Source organism: Herpailurus yagouaroundi, unplaced genomic scaffold (genome assembly GCF_014898765.1).
Source record: "Herpailurus yagouaroundi ecotype Mexico unplaced genomic scaffold, PumYag 29, whole genome shotgun sequence".
Classification (NCBI taxonomy): domain Eukaryota; kingdom Metazoa; phylum Chordata; class Mammalia; order Carnivora; family Felidae; genus Herpailurus; species Herpailurus yagouaroundi.
In genome coordinates, this window is record NW_024412377.1 from 103589935 (window position 1) to 103608667 (window position 18733).

Below are 18733 nucleotides of genomic sequence, written 5' to 3' on the forward strand. Positions count from 1 at the left end.
GCACTGGGTGTTGTATGGAAACCAATTTGACAATAAATTTCATATATTAAAAAAAAAAACAAAAAAAAACTGTATGTGAGCTTACCATTTACTCTTTTCTCTTAAACCTTTTTTTAGGGTTTTCTATTTCCTCTATGCTTCTACTGGCTACTATCTAAGTCTGTTTAAGTGATGGTAACAAGAACATGTTTATGTCTCAAAGACTATAAAATATTTTCATCTTAATTAAATGAATCAATGACCCACAACAAAATAGCCCTGCAAATCGGCTTACAAAAATACATATTAACAAGAAGAGAAATAGGCTTTTTAAAAATGCCAAATGGTACCATTTTCATTCTGAAAGTAATTATATGCTCTTGAAAATAAGTATGTTCAGCCTCTGTACCCAAAGTGCCAGGAGCAGTACCCGCCATGAAAGATGTGCTGATGACTGAAACGGATTCTAATTTTTTTCTTTTCTCCCTCCTCTCCAGTTTGCCTTCCCCAGTAAATGACACAAATCACACCATAACCTAATTTTAAAAGACACAAATAGTTATTTTCTTTATTCCATATGCCCAAGGGATAAAAGGAAGATATGAAGCTTAGATTATTCTTCAGAATGAAGAACATTAAAGTTGCTGAAAACAGAGGTCTGAATGCACACACGGCAGCAAGTCTGCAGCCCGGGCAGGCCACGATGATTTATGACCTCATTAAAGGCTGTAAGAAACAAACAGAACCAAGAGTTGCAATGGTGTGTGAGGTGATTACTTGGTGCTGACACACAGACCCTGGCTGTGAGTAATCTCCTCCTCAGTGCACAAGCACACTCGTTATCAAGTGCCAAAACGTGTTCAACAGTTCAACCAAAGTCATCTTTAAAATGGGAGTAAAGACAAAATAAAGACAGGGGCATGGCAGGAATCCACGTATTTAAGCAAAAACTATAAAAGAACTAATTCCTGAAAATGATACAGCCAGGATTATAACTCTTAACTTTTTAGCCCCTGCAGGCCCAGACACCTCATTTAGAAGCGGAAGAAGGAAGGGGGCGCCTGGGTGGCTCAGTCGGTTAAGTGCCGACTTCGGCTCAAGTCATGATCTTGCAGTTCACAGTGAATTGAAGTCCTGTGTCAGGTCTGTGCTGACAGCTTAGAGGCTGGAGACTGTCTCCGATCCTGTGTCTCTCCTCTCTCTCTCTGCCCCTTCCCTTTTCATGTGTTCTCTATCTCTCTCTCAAAAATAAAATAAACACTAAAAAAAAGGCGTGGGGGGGGTGGTGGTGGTAGAAAGAATGGTGGAGAGTTGTAGAATCAGACCAGTGGTAATGGTCCATAGCCCAGCCTGGGAGAAGGGGTGGGATTTCCGCAGCAGGTACTCCCATTATAGAGACAATAATACAAAATTATGTGCGGCCAAAAGTTGTTTTCTGGTTCCTACAAAGGCCAGACCAACCCAACTGCCTGTATCTCTGTAAAGCTGCTGCCCTTACAGCCCAGATGCACCCATCAGGAGGTATCAGAAGGTAGTTTTTCGCTGGCTCCCACCTTGCACTGGAATAGTAAGGGTTTCCTTCCTCTTCAAACTTCTTAATGATTGGCTCTTTTAAAGCTGCTTCATCCGCACTGGAGAACTGAAAGAAAAGGGACCATGAATGAATCCACTGTACTTAAGCAACAGATCCACACAAGAGAACCTCAAGAAAAAAGGGGTGAGCGTTTCTTGAGTAATAATGTCACAACCACCATCTGCACAGTGACATATATAGATGACAAGGGATACTTTAGCACACGTGATCTCACCTGAGACATGAGTAACAAACTGGTCCACCATTACATCTCCCTTGTCAGAGACAACTTCCTGAGGCGGTTTAGTGTAAGGTTCAAAACCAAGGGGATCGCAGGGCACCTGAGTGGCTCAGTTAGTCGAGCATCTAACTCTTGATTTTGGCTCAGGTTGTGATTTCACGGTTTGTGAGATCGAGCCCTGCAATGTGCTCCACGCTGACAGTGTGGATCCTGCTTGGGATTCTCTCTCTTCGTCCCTCCCCTGCCCTCCCCGCCCCTCAAAATAAGTAAATAAACTTGAAAAACAAAAACAAACCCAAGGGGATAGAGTATTCTAGAAGGGCCTAACAAGGGATGTGAATTATACAAAAAGTAACAAAAGGGCAATTTTACATTTAGCAGCTTCTGTTGGACGTGGACCAGTAGGAGGTTGTTGTGGGTTTTTTTGTTTTTTGGTTTTTTTGAAACAGAGAGTGGTGGGTATGGGCAGAGAGAAGGGGAGAGGATCCCAAGGAAGCTCCACACTGTCGGCACAGAGCCCAGAGTGGGACTCCATCTCATGACCATGAGATCAGGACCTCAGCCGAAATCAAGACTCGTATGCTTAATCAACCGAGCCACCCAGGTGCCCTGTAGGGGATTTTCATTCAAAATAGCCAAATTTAAAACAATTTTAAAGTTTAAATGGGTGAAACATCAACCACCACTTGAATAAACCCAAATAGCTGAGAGATATTTTAAAAATTAATTAAAAATTTAGTGGCTTGCCCACCAGTATTGCCAGAAACAAGCAATAATTAATTCAGTTGCAAAAATCTTTATGCAGACCAATTTTGAAACCCTGGAAAGTGTTTTCAACTTAAAAAGTATTTCACACCAAAACAAATGACTTATTTCAAATAAATCCAACCTTCTTTTATGTACTTTCATAGTTTAGTATCATTTATATGTCAAGAATTTGGCGAGAGAACCACTAAAATCCTATACTTTCCTTTCATACGTAAGAATAAATGAATTCATATATTTGTATATCAATCAAAGAACAACTATTTAATAAAAGACTACCATACTGGGCTAGGGTTAAAGATAGGTCTTTAAAATATCAGGTAGAATTTCACACCTCTGATGCCTAACACACAAACACACAACAAACACAAGAGTAAACCTCTCATTTCACTTGGATACTCATCAGTACGGAAATGAATAGGAGACTTCAGTTTAAGTCTGCAGAATTCCTGCTGCTTGGAAAAGACAACTGAGGATGTGAAGCATGAGGAGGATGCATTCAGGGAGGCAGGAGTCACCCCTCATGCTTATCTTATCCCCATGCCACAAGCTAGGCGGTTGACCAGATGATCCTAACTGGCAGGAATGAGAACCTTAGAAGGCAGGGCCTCCTCCATGTTATGCCCTGTTATGATAAAACAGGTCACGTAAACAGTTCCAAGAACATGCATCAATCATTTTAAGGTTCGGGGCTTATGCAAAGTAGTAGTATAACTAATAAAAATTAATGCACAACTTCAGAAGAATCTCTGAGACACAAACAAAAGAATCCATTTTCAAAACAACTGCTTGCAAAGAAGAATTTGCCTTAATAAATTATTCTGTTGTTCACTCAACCCTCAGATTATAAGCTGTCCGCCCCCAGACTGTCAGCTACTCAAGGGGCAAGAACCTCACATTTTCTCCAAGTCATGTAAACCTTCTAAGGTGCTTGAGCACTCTGTACCCTGTGGAGTACTCAGTCAGTACCTTTTGTGTGATGTTGCTGTCAAGGCCTAAAAAACAATCGCTTCAAAGTACCTACTATTAACATTTAGAAAACTAAAAGCAGCCACTTGCTGACTTGCCTTTCATCAAGCTTCCAGTGACCTTTCCATTTTTCATTTATATGTGCACAGTATAATAATGTTACTCAATTCTCAATTAAAGGACCGGGCCCTCCCACTCAAGGACAATCTAAGAGAGAAACTGGAAAAAACAAAATTCTGCTGCTTTAGGTCATAAAATCAAAGAAGTAAATCGCATTTATTTAAATCTCACTAACTGCAAATGACTAAGAATCTAAGATCCTTATGCCTCAGACCAGTGTCTGAGTTTCTCGAGTATTTTCTTGGAAATTCTGAAAAATTACAACAAGCAACCTCCAATAAAGTAGCTCTAACAAGAGAGAGCATATGGAAGTCCAAATTGCCGACAGTCAACATCTTCTAAGTGAAGCCAGGCCCTAACCCGTGAACACTGAGGAGTTCTGGGTGCGCTGCTCCCTGGCTCAGCCAAACCCAGAGACACAGAAAAAACAGCATTTACTTGTTTCCCTTCACGTGCTCTTTGGTCCTTTGCTACTGTGGCCAACACATTGGCTGCCTGCTCTCCTCCCATCACTGAGACACGAGCGTTTGGCCACAGGTAGAGGAATCTTGGGCTGTAGGCGGGGAAGAAAAATGATCAAATTAATTCACTGTACAACACAGAGGTTTTCACAGGCCTGTGATTACCTCCTAAATTAGTGGTTCTTCATTCCAGCTGTGTATTCCAAGGGCATTTTTTTTAAAAATCACGTTTGGAACCTACCCCAGACGAATCTCCAGAGGTGTGTGCTGAGTATAGTCGGGTTTTTAAGTTCTCCACATGATTCTGATGTCTGTTTTGATAAATTTTATTTGTCCATTTCATGTCAACTTATTGGGCATAAAAATATTCAAAATATCCCCTTATTACCTGTGCTTATGTCCTGTTTTCCATTCCCGATATAAAGTCTTTTCGCTTTATTTTTTAGTTTTACTAGGAGACGATCAAATTTGTTAACCTTTTTAAACAAATAAGTCTGGGCTTTCCTGATTCTTTTATCTTTACGATGTTCACTCTTTATTGTGTCCTGTTTTCTATTTTCTTGTGTTTAATAAGCTGTTCTTCTTCACACTTCTTGAGCTGGCAGCCTGGCTCAGTGATTTTCAGCCTGACTTTCTTTTCCAGTCTATGTATATTTACGTCTAGTATACACCTTCCTCAAAGCAAGACTTTAGCTGCATCACATAAATTATGACATTATGAGCCATCGCAAAATATTTCCTGATTCCCATTGTGGATTTCTTCCAAGTAGCACGTTTAGTCTTAAATTTCATTTCACTCCTCCAGATGATACAAATTACGGTATAACTGATCAAAATTTGTGAATGCCATTCTATGTTTCAAATAAACCTGTAACAAACTGACCATTTATAAATATACTTGAAGTGTGATTCTTTCTTCAGAGAAAACCATGACAATCACCTACCTATATGCTCTGCCACACATCCCATAGTTTCCAGCCCCATAAGATCCCCCAATGATGACAGTTATCTTAGGCACATTGGCACAGGCTACAGCAGCCACCATCTTGGCACCATCCTTGGCAATTCCTTCCGCCTCATAGTCTCTACCAACCATAAATCCTAAGGAAAAGAACAGAAAAAGAGCCTCTGGATGTAATGGAATTTATGTGCAGAAGTCAAATCCAATATCTTGTCAAATTGTGTTTTACTACAAAGCCTCTCACTGTAACAAAATATTTACATGTGAAATATACCCCCCAAAAAGTTTGCTTGAAAAGATAAAATACGGGGAGCCTGGGTGGTTTAGTCAGGTAAGTGTCCAACTTTGGCTCAGGTCATGATCTCGTGGTTTGGGGGTTTGAGCCTTGTGTCAGGCTCTGTGCTGACAGCTCAGAGCCTGGAGCCTGCTTCAGATTCTGTGTCTCCCCCTCCCTCTGCCCTTGTCTCACTCACACTCTCTCTCTCTCAAAAATAAATAAACATTAAAAAAAAATTTTTTTAAGATAAAATAAAACTGCTCTAATCACTTCTAAAATTTTCATTTTATTGAAACCATGAAAATGGTTCATCTGGATGCACACACAGCTCTCAAACAAGATCAGGATGCCAGGAGTTTACCGTCAAAAATTCTCCCCAAACAGCAGTCGGTGATGAAGGACTGTGGCACAGCAAGCTCAGGACGAAATGCTGTAGCAAGCCGAACTACAAGGGCTTCCATATTTCCTGACCTGGTTGAATATATAAACTGTTCCTTCTGAAGCACTGCTTTAAAATTTGGATGAAATAAAAAGATAGATGTTTCAAAGATGGTAAGAGCCCCCCGCCAGTGACTCAATAGCATGGTGGAAGAATTTTTCACGGCAACTACAGCATTCCTGTGCTTCCTAAAGCTCCTGGCCATGGGAGACTGCTCTGCAGCTGCACTGGGCCCTCCAGGCCTTGGGCTCCTTCCTGCTCACCTCACAAAACCCAAGCCAGGCTTCATGCGTCTCCCTCCCCAACCGTCCACTCACTTGCCTAACTGGCTGTCACTGTTTTTGTTTTGCAAGTCCCTGGCAATCAAGTCATCCGATTCCATTCAGTTTTTATGGGACAGCTGTCCAAGCTGCAGACACAGCGGTACTGACAGGACAGCCCTCATCCTTGCCAGGCACACTGTGCTTCCCTGGGACCCCTGTGAACAGGGCCCTCTCAATAGCTCAGAGCACCTCTTCCTGCCTTGTCTTGATTTCCTGAAATATTCCACAGTAGCTAGCTCAAATATCAGTTACCTTCAAGCTCTCATCCCTCACCCAGCACCCTACCGCTTCTCTATTCTCTGGAGATGATTTTGACTTCAAAAATAGGATTCCACGGGGTGCATGGGTGGCTCAGTCAGTTAAGTGTTTGACTCTTGGTTTTGGCTCAGGTAACGATCTCACAGTTCATGAGTTTGAGCCCCACATCAGGCTCTTAGGTGACAGCACAGAGCCTGCCTGGGATTCTCTGTTTCCCTTTCTCTCTGCCCCTCCCCTGTTCATTATCTTTCTCTCTCTCAAAATAAATACCATAAACATTAAAAAAAAAAAAAAAAAATTGTGCCACCTCAATTGTCTTTCCCCTAATCCTTCCCAGCATAAAAAACAACATAATCATGCTCCCTTCCTTCCTCTCCTCTCATCTCTTTGGAAAAAATCAGAGTTCTGTCCTCAAAGACTGTCCCTGAGCCCTCTTGTCTTCTTTCGGGGGTGTTCTCATCTCTTCCCACAGTCTTAAATAACATCTACATATTCTGAGGATGCCTATATTTTTATATGCAGCCAACACACGTCCTCTGTGTTCAAGATTTTTTGAACTGCTAAGACGCCTGAGTGGCTCAGTCGGTTAAGCATCAGACTTCAGCTCAGGTCATGATCTCGTGGTCCACGGGTTTGGACCCCTATACCGGGCTCTGTGCTGACAGCTCAGAGCCTGGAGCTTGCTTCAGATTCTGTGTCTCCCTCTTTCTCTGCCCCTCCCCACTTACACTCTGTCTCTCAAAAATAAATAAATGTTAAAAATATATTTAATAATAATAAAAATAGATTTATTCAACTGCCTTTTGTATGTGTATCTCCATGGATGTCACACAGGACTGTCAAATGCAAGATTGCAAAATCAAACACAATCTCTGCACTCTGCGCCCAACCCAACCAAAAAACCAAAGAACAGAAATGTAGGTGTAACTTCCAAGAACAAGGTTTAACTTACTGGTGGTTAATAAACCATCAAATTATTAGAAACAAGGTCCCCTGAAGCTTCAGAATTCTTTTTATCTGCCTTCCACAAGGTTTGCCACAAAGTGCTCTCTCGGGCTGCTGTTGGGACATAACGCCTCTCAAAATCCATCTAATCAACTATCCTAAACTTAAGGGGAGCACCAGATCAAGATGTTTTTGCACCAGGACTGTTTAATGCCCTGCTGACTAGCAGGAGCCAAACTCCTTTTTCTTGTGAAGGCTCACCCGATTCTAATGACTAACTAAGAACCCTCCTTCCTTTGAGCTTGAGATAGCCAAGGATCATTTTGAAGACAGGAGGAGGGGGGGGCTTTCAGCTAACCACCATATCTAAGTGCCCCCTATAGGTTAGGCACTGTTCCACAAACAAGATAAATAACAGAGAATTGTAAGAAAAAGTACTCTACAACCACAGAAGACCTTAAAAATCATTTCATCCACCCTATTAAGATCATCTATGAAACATGAAATCCAGACAGGGGATACTGATCTTACCATTCTTTGGAGTCCAAACTCAAATCCTCAGACTATTGTTCAGGATGTACATACACCTTTTCTAGTATGTCACTTCAGGTAGAATTAACCACACAATAAAAGATGAGGAAAAGGAAGGAGCATAGCATGTGCTTGAAATCCTTTATGGAAAACAAAGTGCTAGGAAAGAGATGATGGGTCAGACAGCACTCTCTGGTAGTGAGATCAGTATTTCTGGGAGAGAATAGAGCCCTGCCGGGGCGGGGGAGGAAGGGGCGTAGGTATGCGCGTGTAGGAGTAAAGGGAGGCCCTCTGACTGTGATACATGTAACTGAGAAACTGCTTTATCCAAATAGGGATAAACATCTCATTTTTTTTTTTTAATTTTTTTTTTCAACGTTTTTTATTTATTTTTGGGACAGAGAGAGACAGAGCATGAACGGGGGAGGGGCAGAGAGAAAGGGAGACACAGAATCGGAAACAGGCTCCAGGCTCTGAGCCATCAGCCCAGAGCCTGACGCGGGGCTCGAACTCACGGACCGCGAGATCGTGACCTGAAGTCGGACGCTCAACCGACTGCGCCACCCAGGCGCCCCAAACATCTCATTTTAGATTCATGAAGTGTTAACCCTTGAAGAAACTCTACAAAAGAGTATCCAGTTGAACTTTTTGCTATAATGGAAGTGCTCTATGTCTACACTGCCCAATATCTGAGTCCTACTGGACAGTTAATCTCTGGAATAATGCAACAAAACTGATTAAGCTATTTTCTTACCGGTAATGTTTTGAAGGAACAGCAGAGGAATATTCCTTTGGCAGCATAACTGGATGAAGTGAGCCCCCTATAAGCAAATGAGGTAATCTTTTTAAAGGGGGGTGAACAAATCTGTAGCCATCATGCATCCTACAAACACCATACCTGGGTCAGCAATAGGAAAGTGTACCCTGTGCTTGGCTAGTTTGACCTTACAGTAACAGTAACAATAATACTCCCGTGTGGACCCACGGCCAATGGGACATCGACTATGGTTTGTACTACATTTGTTTGCAGTCATGTGTGTGATCACTGGCTCACAGCTGTAGGGATGAAGTCAATCACTAACATTCTAAACAGCAAGTGAAACTCAAAAAACTAGAAGTGCTTGTCAGTGGGAATTCCTGAGCCTCACTATAATTCCTTAGTTTTCCACTTTAAAAGAAAACAGAGGGGCGCCTGGGTAGCTCAGTCAGTTAACTGCCCAACTCTTGATTTCAGCACAGGTCATGATCTCATGGTTTGTGAGATGGGGCCCCAGGATGGGCTCTGTGCTGGGAGTGAAGGGCCTGCTTGGGAATCTCTCTCTCTCTCTCTCTCTCTCTCTCTCTCTCTCTCTGCCACTCCCCCGCTTGAGCTCTTTCTCTCTCTCTCTCAAAATGAATAAACATTAAGAAAAAAACTTTTAGTAAAAATTAAAACAATATAAGCACTTTTAAAACAAGTATTCCTACAGCCTGAGGATACATACATGTGATCCACAGCACTTACAGTTCAAGCATCGTGTCAAAACTTCCCTGAAACATTTCATTGTTTAAATAATGCTCTAGATAAAACATGTTAATGTAAACCCCCATATAAACGGTTTCAAACACTAACATACACACACACACGCTCACATGCACATACAGTGTTCTGCCTACTAAGGCATCTGGTTAAATATTTTAAAGTTTTCATGCAATAAACTTTCATTCATTACTTGACCTTCAAAGTTTAAAACAGAAAATCCTGAAACATGTTTAACAGTACTTGCCTTTTTTGCAGATTCAGAAAAGAGAACTCCGTTATTTCCAATGATACCTATAGGGTATCCAAATATTCTAGCAAATCCTCAAAAGAAAATTGAAAAAAGATTTATGTATTCCACAGGATTTTTAATTCACAGCTAACAGACATAGTTACACATTCTTTAATTTCAAATCAAAGTTTAAAATGTGGGGATTCTGTCTAGGGTACAGAACAGCTCGTGTCACAATTTCTTCTTTCTAAAGTACTGGAGAATCTGGGTTCTTTGCTTCCTTGAAAGGAGTGTGTTACCTGTAAAGTTATCACTTTGTCTGACTGGTTGGTTTGGTTCGATGATGGGGTAGGGTGTTGCCCATTCATTTGTGTAACACATGTCCGAGTGCCTACTAAGTACCAGACAGAGGACATTCTGAAATGGAACAAATCACAGGCGGAGAGCCATTTAAAGGCCCATGTTCAGAGCTATCTGTCTTTCTCAGGTGACTGGCTTGCCTGAAAGTGCCTGTGGCAATGACAGGCCCTTGAGGTAAAGGGTATAAACTCAGCAAAGGCCAACTTTCTTTCTTTCTTTCTTTCTTTCTTTCTTTTTCTTTCTTTCTTTCTTTCTTTCTTTCTTTCTTTTTTAATATAATTTATTGTTAAATTGGCTTACATGTAACACCCAGGTCAACTTGCTTTCAAAAGCGGGAGCACAGTAGAGGTCGGTGGTCACACAATGAACCACTGCACTTTCATTTTCTCTAAAAGCTTCCTTTATTCCTCACCACCAGTCCCACTACTGCTGCAAACACCCACTCTCCATACACATAGACACAAAGGGAGAAGAAAAAGGGGGAAAACGATTAGTATGTGAGGGAGACACCTGAGGGGATTTCAGGAGGCTTTGTAAACCTGAAAAACTACAGAGATCTTCCCAAGAGTGAATTGCAACAAGCCTAACGAGGACTCTAAATAGGTATCAAACACTTGGAACCCAAGAGTCAACAAACAGTGCTTGTTGACAAAGCACTCTCCCAAAGCGCCTGGGGACCCCGCTTTGTCTTCAAGCTCAAGACACACCGGCTGCCAGCTGAGACGCTCGGCAGCGTGTGGTGTGCGACACAAAGTGGTGTGTGACACAAAACAGGTGCTCGAAAAATTGTTGAGGGAAAATTAATGGATAAGAGAGAATGTCAACCTGCTGATATGCCAGAACACTGAATTTTTAAAAACTTGTTTTTGTTCTTTACTCTGGCGTTGTCTTGGTTTTCTTAATCTTTCAGTCCTAAAATCCCAGCCAAAAGCCTATGCTGCATTTCTTAAGTGGCAATGCCACTTACAGAGACAGTGCGAAGGGGTGACCTTCTCCAAAGGTCTAGCAATCCGCTTCCACTTTTGTGCCCCACCCCCACAAAACCAGCTGGGAACCTGCACATCTCTTGGCAGTGTGGTGCTGCTCCTAAGGTATACTGCCCTGTGTGAGCTATTTAGACTTTCAACCCATCCTGAGCCTGGCTTGGGATCTCCAAGCCCATGGGCACATGCCCCACTATATCAGGGACACGGAGGAAGTGCCTTCACCAACTTCCTTCGGGCCAAACAGGAAAGCAAAATGTCCAAGAAACTACTAGGGCATACCTAGGCAGGTGCAGAGGCAGGAAGAAACTCTTAAGAGCTGCCAGGGATACCTGATCCTCAGAAAAATCTGTTCTTCCTCCCTCCAGTACTTCCTCCTGTCACCAACCTCCATTCATTCCCCTCTTCTCCTCACTTCTCACTTCCCCTTCCCTTTCTCCAATCTTACCTGAATTCAAGACAGAGGAATTACATATATCCTCAGTATTCTAGGGGACAAAGGTACCACAGGTCTTTGAGCAAGTAAGGGGCAAACTGGTAAAAACAGATGACAAGGACAGCCATCCATCTTTGGAAAAGAAGCAGAAACGGCTCTGACTTGTTTCAAACCGCTGCACAGTGAGCGTTACATCCGGAACTATTTGGCCACAAATCCTGTCTATATATCAAACAAAAGTCTCTTAATCACTTAAACACCTCAATACAAAAACATAAATTCCACTCCCAGTGTGAACGCTTTTATTGCTCATAAATCACACCAGGAGAAAGTGTTGTGATTTATCCTTAAGCCTCCACGTAGATTTGCAATTTGGATTTTTTAGAGTTATTTTTTTTTTCGCTCTGATATGTTGCCTTCAGATTACTTACTACATTTTCTAGCTTTCATAAGACCAAATAAAATTCAGAGAATTCGTTTTGCCATTCGTCCAAGATAGATTATTATGGGTCTAGCATCTATGTTTCAAACACTTTTCTTCCAGAGCCTGCAAACTTAACACTTTAGATGAATGAATGAACTTTTATAAATAGACTTATTTGTTTTTTCAGACGTGGTTTTCTGTCCTGTATTCTCGGTCTAGTGTTTACATGATTCGACGTTAGACCCACACAGAGGCTATGAGAAGGTCCTTCTAGGAAGGACATTATATAAAACCTCCCAGTTGAATTAGAGACTAAAGAACCAAGGAAAGAGTGCTGAAATTTTCAAAACAATTACAAATTATCCAAACAAGGGAAACCTGGGTGGCTCAGTTGGTTAAGTGTCCGACTTCAGCTCAGGTCATGATCTTGTGGTCTGTGAGTTTGAGCCCCACATCAGGCTCTGTGCAGACAGTTCAGAGCCCGGAGTCTGCTTCGGATTCTGTGTCTCCCACTCTCTCTGCCCCTCCCCGACTCACACTCTGTCTCTCTCACTCTCAAAAATGAATAAATGTTAAAAAAAATTTTAATTAAAAAAAAAAAACCCAAATTATCCAAACAAAAAGAACTACAAATGCTCCCACTAATTTTACTGCGGTAACGGGTCTTTACACGGTGAATTCCACCAAGTCACAGACAAGGTCCTGCACCACAACATCCAGCCATCATCATACTAAACCCTCTGGATCTACGAAGCTGTTCAGCTCCAAGTCATCTTCACAAAATAACTCCTTTTGAATACAGACCCACATACTTGTCCTGCTCTAAATAACAAAGCTCACACCAAGTGCATCAACACCTGGAGATAAAACATCACTTATTTTCAAAGTAATAGAAAAAGTTCAGGGGCACCTGGCTGACTCAGTACAGCATGTGACTCTTGATCTCGGGATAGTGAGTTCAAGCCCCATGATGGGTGTACAGAGTGCTTAAAAATAAAATCTTTAAGGGGACGCCTGGGTGGCTCAGTCAGTTTAGCATCTGACTTCGGCTCAGGTCATGATCTCATAGTTCGGTTCGGGAGTTCGAGCCCAATACTGGGCTATGAGCTGACAGCTCAGAGCCTGGAGCTGCTTCAGATTCTATGTCTCCCTCTCTCTCTGCGCCTCCCCACTCACTACTCTGTCTATTTCTCTCAAAAAAAAAAAAAAAAAAAAAAACATTAAAAAATTTTTAATAAAATCTTTAAAAAAAAATGTTCATATTTTCAATTCTTTGCCTTTATACCTGTAACTAATGTGTCTCCATATAAGGCTTTGAACTCATTGAATCTGCTTCCATCCACGATTCTAGCAATGACCTAAGAAGAAAAATAACAGTGTCCCTGAGATATTATACTACAAAAGAATTTTTTGCATTAACGTTAGTCATAAGGAAAACAAATTCATGCTTAAGTTGTTACTTTCACAGAATTTCACCCTACGCAGCAAGTCTTCTCACTAGAATTTCACTTTAGATGCATGGTTGATACCCTGAAGTCATTCTGGGCCCTGGTTTTATACTACGTGGTCAGAGCAACAGCACCATGTTACAAAGCAGAGAAGCAGAGAGACTGTAAGGGCTGCATGCTGGACTCAGAGCTCCAGGAGCTGCTCAAAAGTATCAGCTGAGGGTCAGGGATTCAACCACAAAGCACGGGATAGGCTCAGAGTCAGGAGACTTAGCCTCCAACCTAAGGGATCAATAGGACTTGCATGTCCTGGAGGGAATCTCAGTTCTCACCTCTGTAAAGGTGGGACAAGGTTGTGAGGATGCGATGAACCTAAGCAAATAGTGCTGAGAGGAAGACCCAGCCCTGATTCCTGGCTCTACAGCTGAGAAACCAGAATCACAGCCTGGCTACCTCAAGTCATCTGAGCCTCACTTTTCTCATCCGGTTTAAAGAAAAACAAAAAGATAAGGGGAGCCCTCTTACACCACTGGTGGGAATGCAAACTGGTGCAGGCACTCTGGAGAACAGCATGGAGGTTCCTCAAAAAAATTAAAAGTAAAACCACCCTATGACCAAGCAATTGTACTACTAAGGTATTTATCCAAAGGATACAAAAATACTGATTTGAGGGGCACAGGCACCCCGATGTTGACAGCAATATTATCAACAATAGATAAGATATGGAGAGAGCCCAAATGTTCATCAACTGCTAAATGGATATAGTCAAGGGGAAAACTAAGGCACAGAATCTGATAGTAAGATAATTTCCTAATTTGAAAAAAAAGATAATTCCCTAATTTAAAAAATATTCTGTCAGATAGCAAACAAAATAAAAGACTACATGCTATATGCAAGCACTAAAAATTGTCAATCTAGACCAAAGAAGACCATGTTGACAATCTGTAACCATAGCAACAGCTTCAACTGTAATCAAAAGTCTAATCTCTGCTAATGTCATATTGATTTAAAACGGTACGTTTTTTTCCTTTCAACAACTTACTGACATTGCATCCACTTCCCAAAATCAGAACACTAAAAAGAAACAGCTGAAAATTATGAAGTTACCTACATCATTCCTAAGTTCCACAGGAATAATGAGTCCTATTTTTGAACAAAGCAAGTTTCATCATTGTGCAATGAAAACTTCCCAACCATTAAGAGGATTTTAATCCCCCTCTCTCTTCTAGTAAGAGATCTTTCCCTTCTATGTCACTCCCTACTGAGATCTACAGTAGGCTCTAAGGCACCAACCTATCTAAACAGATTGCAGCCCTACAAATGGATATAATGAGATTGACAGCATGGTTTATAGCTCACAGTTCCACTCCACACACCTCTCGGATATCAAAGTTCCTCTTAAGGTTAGTGCCAACTATTCCATACAATTCATCAGCAGGAAACAAAGGATCTTCAGAAGGCTCAATGGAAACCTGCAGAAATATAAAACCACATCAACCTGTTAAAAGACATTATTCAGGGTAACATAAGTCAAAATGCTTTTCAATAAAATAAAAAACAGAAGAACATAACCAACTCACATCCAATTTCTTCTGATAATTTAGATTCCTCACAATCTTCCTAGTTATGTGAAGGGCATGAGTATCATCCAAAGCATAGTAGTCGGATACTCCAGACTTTCTACAGAGCAAAGCACACTAAAATAATCAGAACAGGGAAAAGGAAAAGAAGTATCTTAAACCCCAAATATCTTCTCTCACTTAAGGATAGCACCATTTCACTTCCAAAATACTTGAATACATGTCATCTAATTTGATTCTCACAATGGCCGTGGCAGAAAGGTATTATCCTTATTTCACAAACAGGAAAAACTGAGGTATACTTAAATTAAGTACCTTGCCCTAGGACCAGCAGTAGCTGTATAAGAATCCACACCTTCTATTTCTTAATCTTGACCTTCTTCTACTAGACCAGAGAGCCTTGCTGATGAGGATTTCTATTTAATGCTCCTCCCATGCACCTCAAACAAATCTGTATATGATTAAAGTTCAACAACCACAGATGGCATAATGTAGTCCATAACAACAAACTGTTTGTCACTAACTAACTAAGCTCCTAACAAAGATGCCAACTATGGTCTCTCATTTCAGAGAGACAGCTGAGGAGCACCTTACAAAGTTACACCCTAAGAGTAAGCTGCTATAGGTAACATACAAAGGCTTGAAGACCCTGTCCCTTGGATCAATGGTAAAACTGGGTATTGATAATAGAAATGTGATAAGGGCCACTGAAGTTCCCATTCAATTTCAAGTTCGGTGTGAATGATGCATGGGCTTGCTCTATTAGTTTTATTCTGATTAGATGGCTTGTTATCTCACAGGTAGATATACTATGACTCTGTAATATAATATTAAAAATAACTGTAGGGGCACCTAGCTGGCTCAGTCAGTGGAGCATGTGACTCTTGATCTGGGGGTATTAAGTTCAAGCCTCACGTTGAATGGAGAGATTAATTAAAAATAAAATCTTAAAAAAAAAAAAATAAATAAGGGGTGCCTGGGTAGCTCAGTCGGTTAAGTGTCCAACTTTTGATTTTGGCTCAGGTCACAATCTCACCTCTACCCTACTCTACCCTGGCAGTGCAGAGCCTGCTTGGTATTCTCTCTCCCTCTCTCTGCGCCCCTCCCCTGCTCTCTTTCAAAATAAATACATAAACTTAAAAAAATTTTTTTAAACTAAAATGATGATAAACACAGACAAAAATATGTACCTGAAAAAAATAAAATTTTTCTTCATTTTATGAGTAAGGACTAATCTGCTGCAACTAAATTGTGATAATTGTGATGACCTGTCTAGGGAAAAATGGCAAACCCTTGATAGGTATTTCTTAGAAATGGGTTCTCACGGTGGTTTCAGGGCTCTCTACCTCTGGACTGGGTGTTTCTAAATGAGCATAGAGACCGTGTTTAGTCCTACAGCCCCACACATGCTGCAAATACTAGACCCTTCAGTTTTTTTTAACTTAATATGACATTTTACAACTAACCATATCTTTTAAATGCTTCATACATAATGCCAGCTATAATTGCTGACTTCTAGCTGCACTGTAATAATTCAGTAAGCAAACAGCAGCAGAAGGAACTACTTCCAAATCAGTAAATATTTAAAATGAAATGCTTTCTTTTCAAAACTGCCTAGTATTCATGAAAACAGCAGGAAAGGGAAACCTTTGATGAGACACTATATTTTGAAAGTCTTTATGTCAAATTAACTCCTCAGGATGACTAATCAAAGAGGTTTAAATATGGATTTACAAAGAGGCACCTGGGTGGCTCAGTCGGTTAAGCATCTGACTTTGGCTCAGGTCATGATCTCGTGGTTTGTGGGTTCGAGCCCTCCATCGGGCTCTGTGCTGACAGCTCAGAGCCTGGAGCCTGCTTCGGATTCTGTGTCTCCTCTCTCTCTGCCCCTCCCCCCACTTGTGCTCTGTTTCTCTCTCAAAAACAAATAAACATTAAAAAAAATTTTTAAAGATATGTATTTACAAAGACAGAGAAAACCCAAAGCAATCTATTACACTGTTAAAAAAAACAAAAACCAAGCCATCACCGCTTAATCATTGTCTCATGATTTTAAACAGGTTATTATTAATAATAATAGCTAGTAGCAATAGGGTGCTTAGCAGGCATAAGGCACTGCTAGGAGGTGGGAACTATTATTATCTTCATTTACACATGAAGACATGAGGCTCAGGGAAGTACGTAGTTGGTCCAGTCACAACAGTAGTAAGTAAGGCAAAGAGAAGATGAATTCTGGAACCTACAGCCCAACTTGGCATACTGCCACAGTGTTTATGGGCACCAGATAACTTTTTTTAAATCAAAAAAATTTTTACACTACTGCTCGTCCAATGATATCTTCATTTCCTTCTCCCGTTAAGCAACCACAAACAGTGGCAGTCCACCTTGTATTCCACCCACTTGTTCCACTGGCGTGCTCCTCCCTCCCGGCTGCCTGCCACGGCCTCCCTCCCTCCTCCTCCCACACCAATGTCTGCTGCAACGGCCCATGCTATCGATCAGAGAGGACCACAGCAAGTCCGCTTACACGCATGTGCTCACCGTAAAGAAACGAGTGCTCTGTTCCACGCATGCAGAACACACAACTTAGGTGTCCTAAGCACAACACCCCTCCCTTAACCACTCCTCCTATTGCCTCTAGTCGGAAAGCTGGAAGCAAGCTAGCATATTCATTTTGTAATTGCTTTTTAGCTCTTTGGTTTCTCTTATCTACGTAATGAAATTATCAATCCTGAAGGGAGAGACCAGGCCTGAAATTTTTCTGTGTTACTTACAACACTGAGTGCCATCAATCTAACCACAGTAAGCTCTCAGTGAGAAGGGAATGAAGGAAAAACTGAGGCAAACGTAGCTCCTTTCCCCAACTTTTCTTAAGGCGCAGTGCTGCTATTGACAGGTAAGTAGAAATGCTGTACCTGTCTTCTTTCTCCTACCTACTAGACTGCTCCCGTAGCCTCCTGCCTCTCTGGATTTGAGGTCTGGCAGCACAAAGAGGGGTTCGTGCGTCTGCCAAGCCAGGGAGCTTGATGACGAGGTCTACCTGCAATTTATACCTGGCTTCTTTAGGGTATGGTCCTGGGCCCTCTTCTTTATCTACACCCATCTTGGGGTGAGCTACCTCAACTAGTCCCATGGGTTTAAATTCTACTTCTATGTTGACAACTCCCAATTAAAGATCTCCAGCGCTGATCTGGGGAGCAGACTCTTATCAATTAATTGCCTGCTCAGCCAGCATCCCTACTTGGATGTCTCAAGCGCCTCTAACTTACCCGGTCCAAGAGGAATACCCGATCCCCCTGCCCCATCCTCAGATCTCCTCCTCCTCCTCCCATCTTCCCTGTCTCAGGAATGAAACCATGTCAAGTTATCACCTATGTTACTCCACTTTCCTACACCCCTTATATGACATCCATCAGCAAGTCCCTCAGTTCTGTCTCAAGGAAGCTTGAACCTGGTCACTCCCCCTACGTGCATGACCACCATAGCCACCAGCATCTCTCACCTATACTGCTGATAAACCCCCCTGAATTGGTCCCTCAGGTAGACTCATGCCAAATCCCTAAATGTTCTCTGTTTTACAGCCAGGGGGAGTTTTTCTGATGAAATATTTCATAATAGCATATCTCTCCTTAAAGCTCCTTAAAGTTCTCTTTAAAAAAAAGTCCAGGACACTCTTATGTGGATCCTGAGAAACTTAACAGGAACCCATGGGGGAGGGGAAGGGAAAAAAAAAAAAAAAAAAGAGGTTAGAGTGGGAGAGAGCCAAAGCATAAGAGACTGTTGAGAACTGAGAGCAAACTGAGGGTTGATGGGGGGTGGGAGGGAGGAGAGGGTGGGTGATGGGTATTGAGGAGGGCACCTTTTGGGATGAGCACTGGGTGTTGTATGGAAACCAATTTGACAATATAT

At 41.7% G+C, this 18733-nt stretch overlaps 1 protein-coding gene across 1 annotated transcript in view; it reads right to left on the minus strand.

The window, feature by feature from the left end:
- MCCC2 (methylcrotonyl-CoA carboxylase subunit 2) overlaps positions 1–18733 on the minus strand; it is a 70211-nt gene that overhangs the window by 3242 nt on the left and 48236 nt on the right. The window contains exons 9-16 of the mRNA XM_040451297.1: positions 14825–14924; positions 14621–14716; positions 13082–13154; positions 9609–9685; positions 8597–8663; positions 5053–5209; positions 4086–4200; positions 1533–1618 (exon numbers count right to left, since the gene is read on the minus strand). Of these exons, the coding sequence (XP_040307231.1) occupies positions 1533–1618; positions 4086–4200; positions 5053–5209; positions 8597–8663; positions 9609–9685; positions 13082–13154; positions 14621–14716; positions 14825–14924 (771 nt within the window). The remainder of the gene's footprint in view (positions 1–1532; positions 1619–4085; positions 4201–5052; positions 5210–8596; positions 8664–9608; positions 9686–13081; positions 13155–14620; positions 14717–14824; positions 14925–18733) is intronic.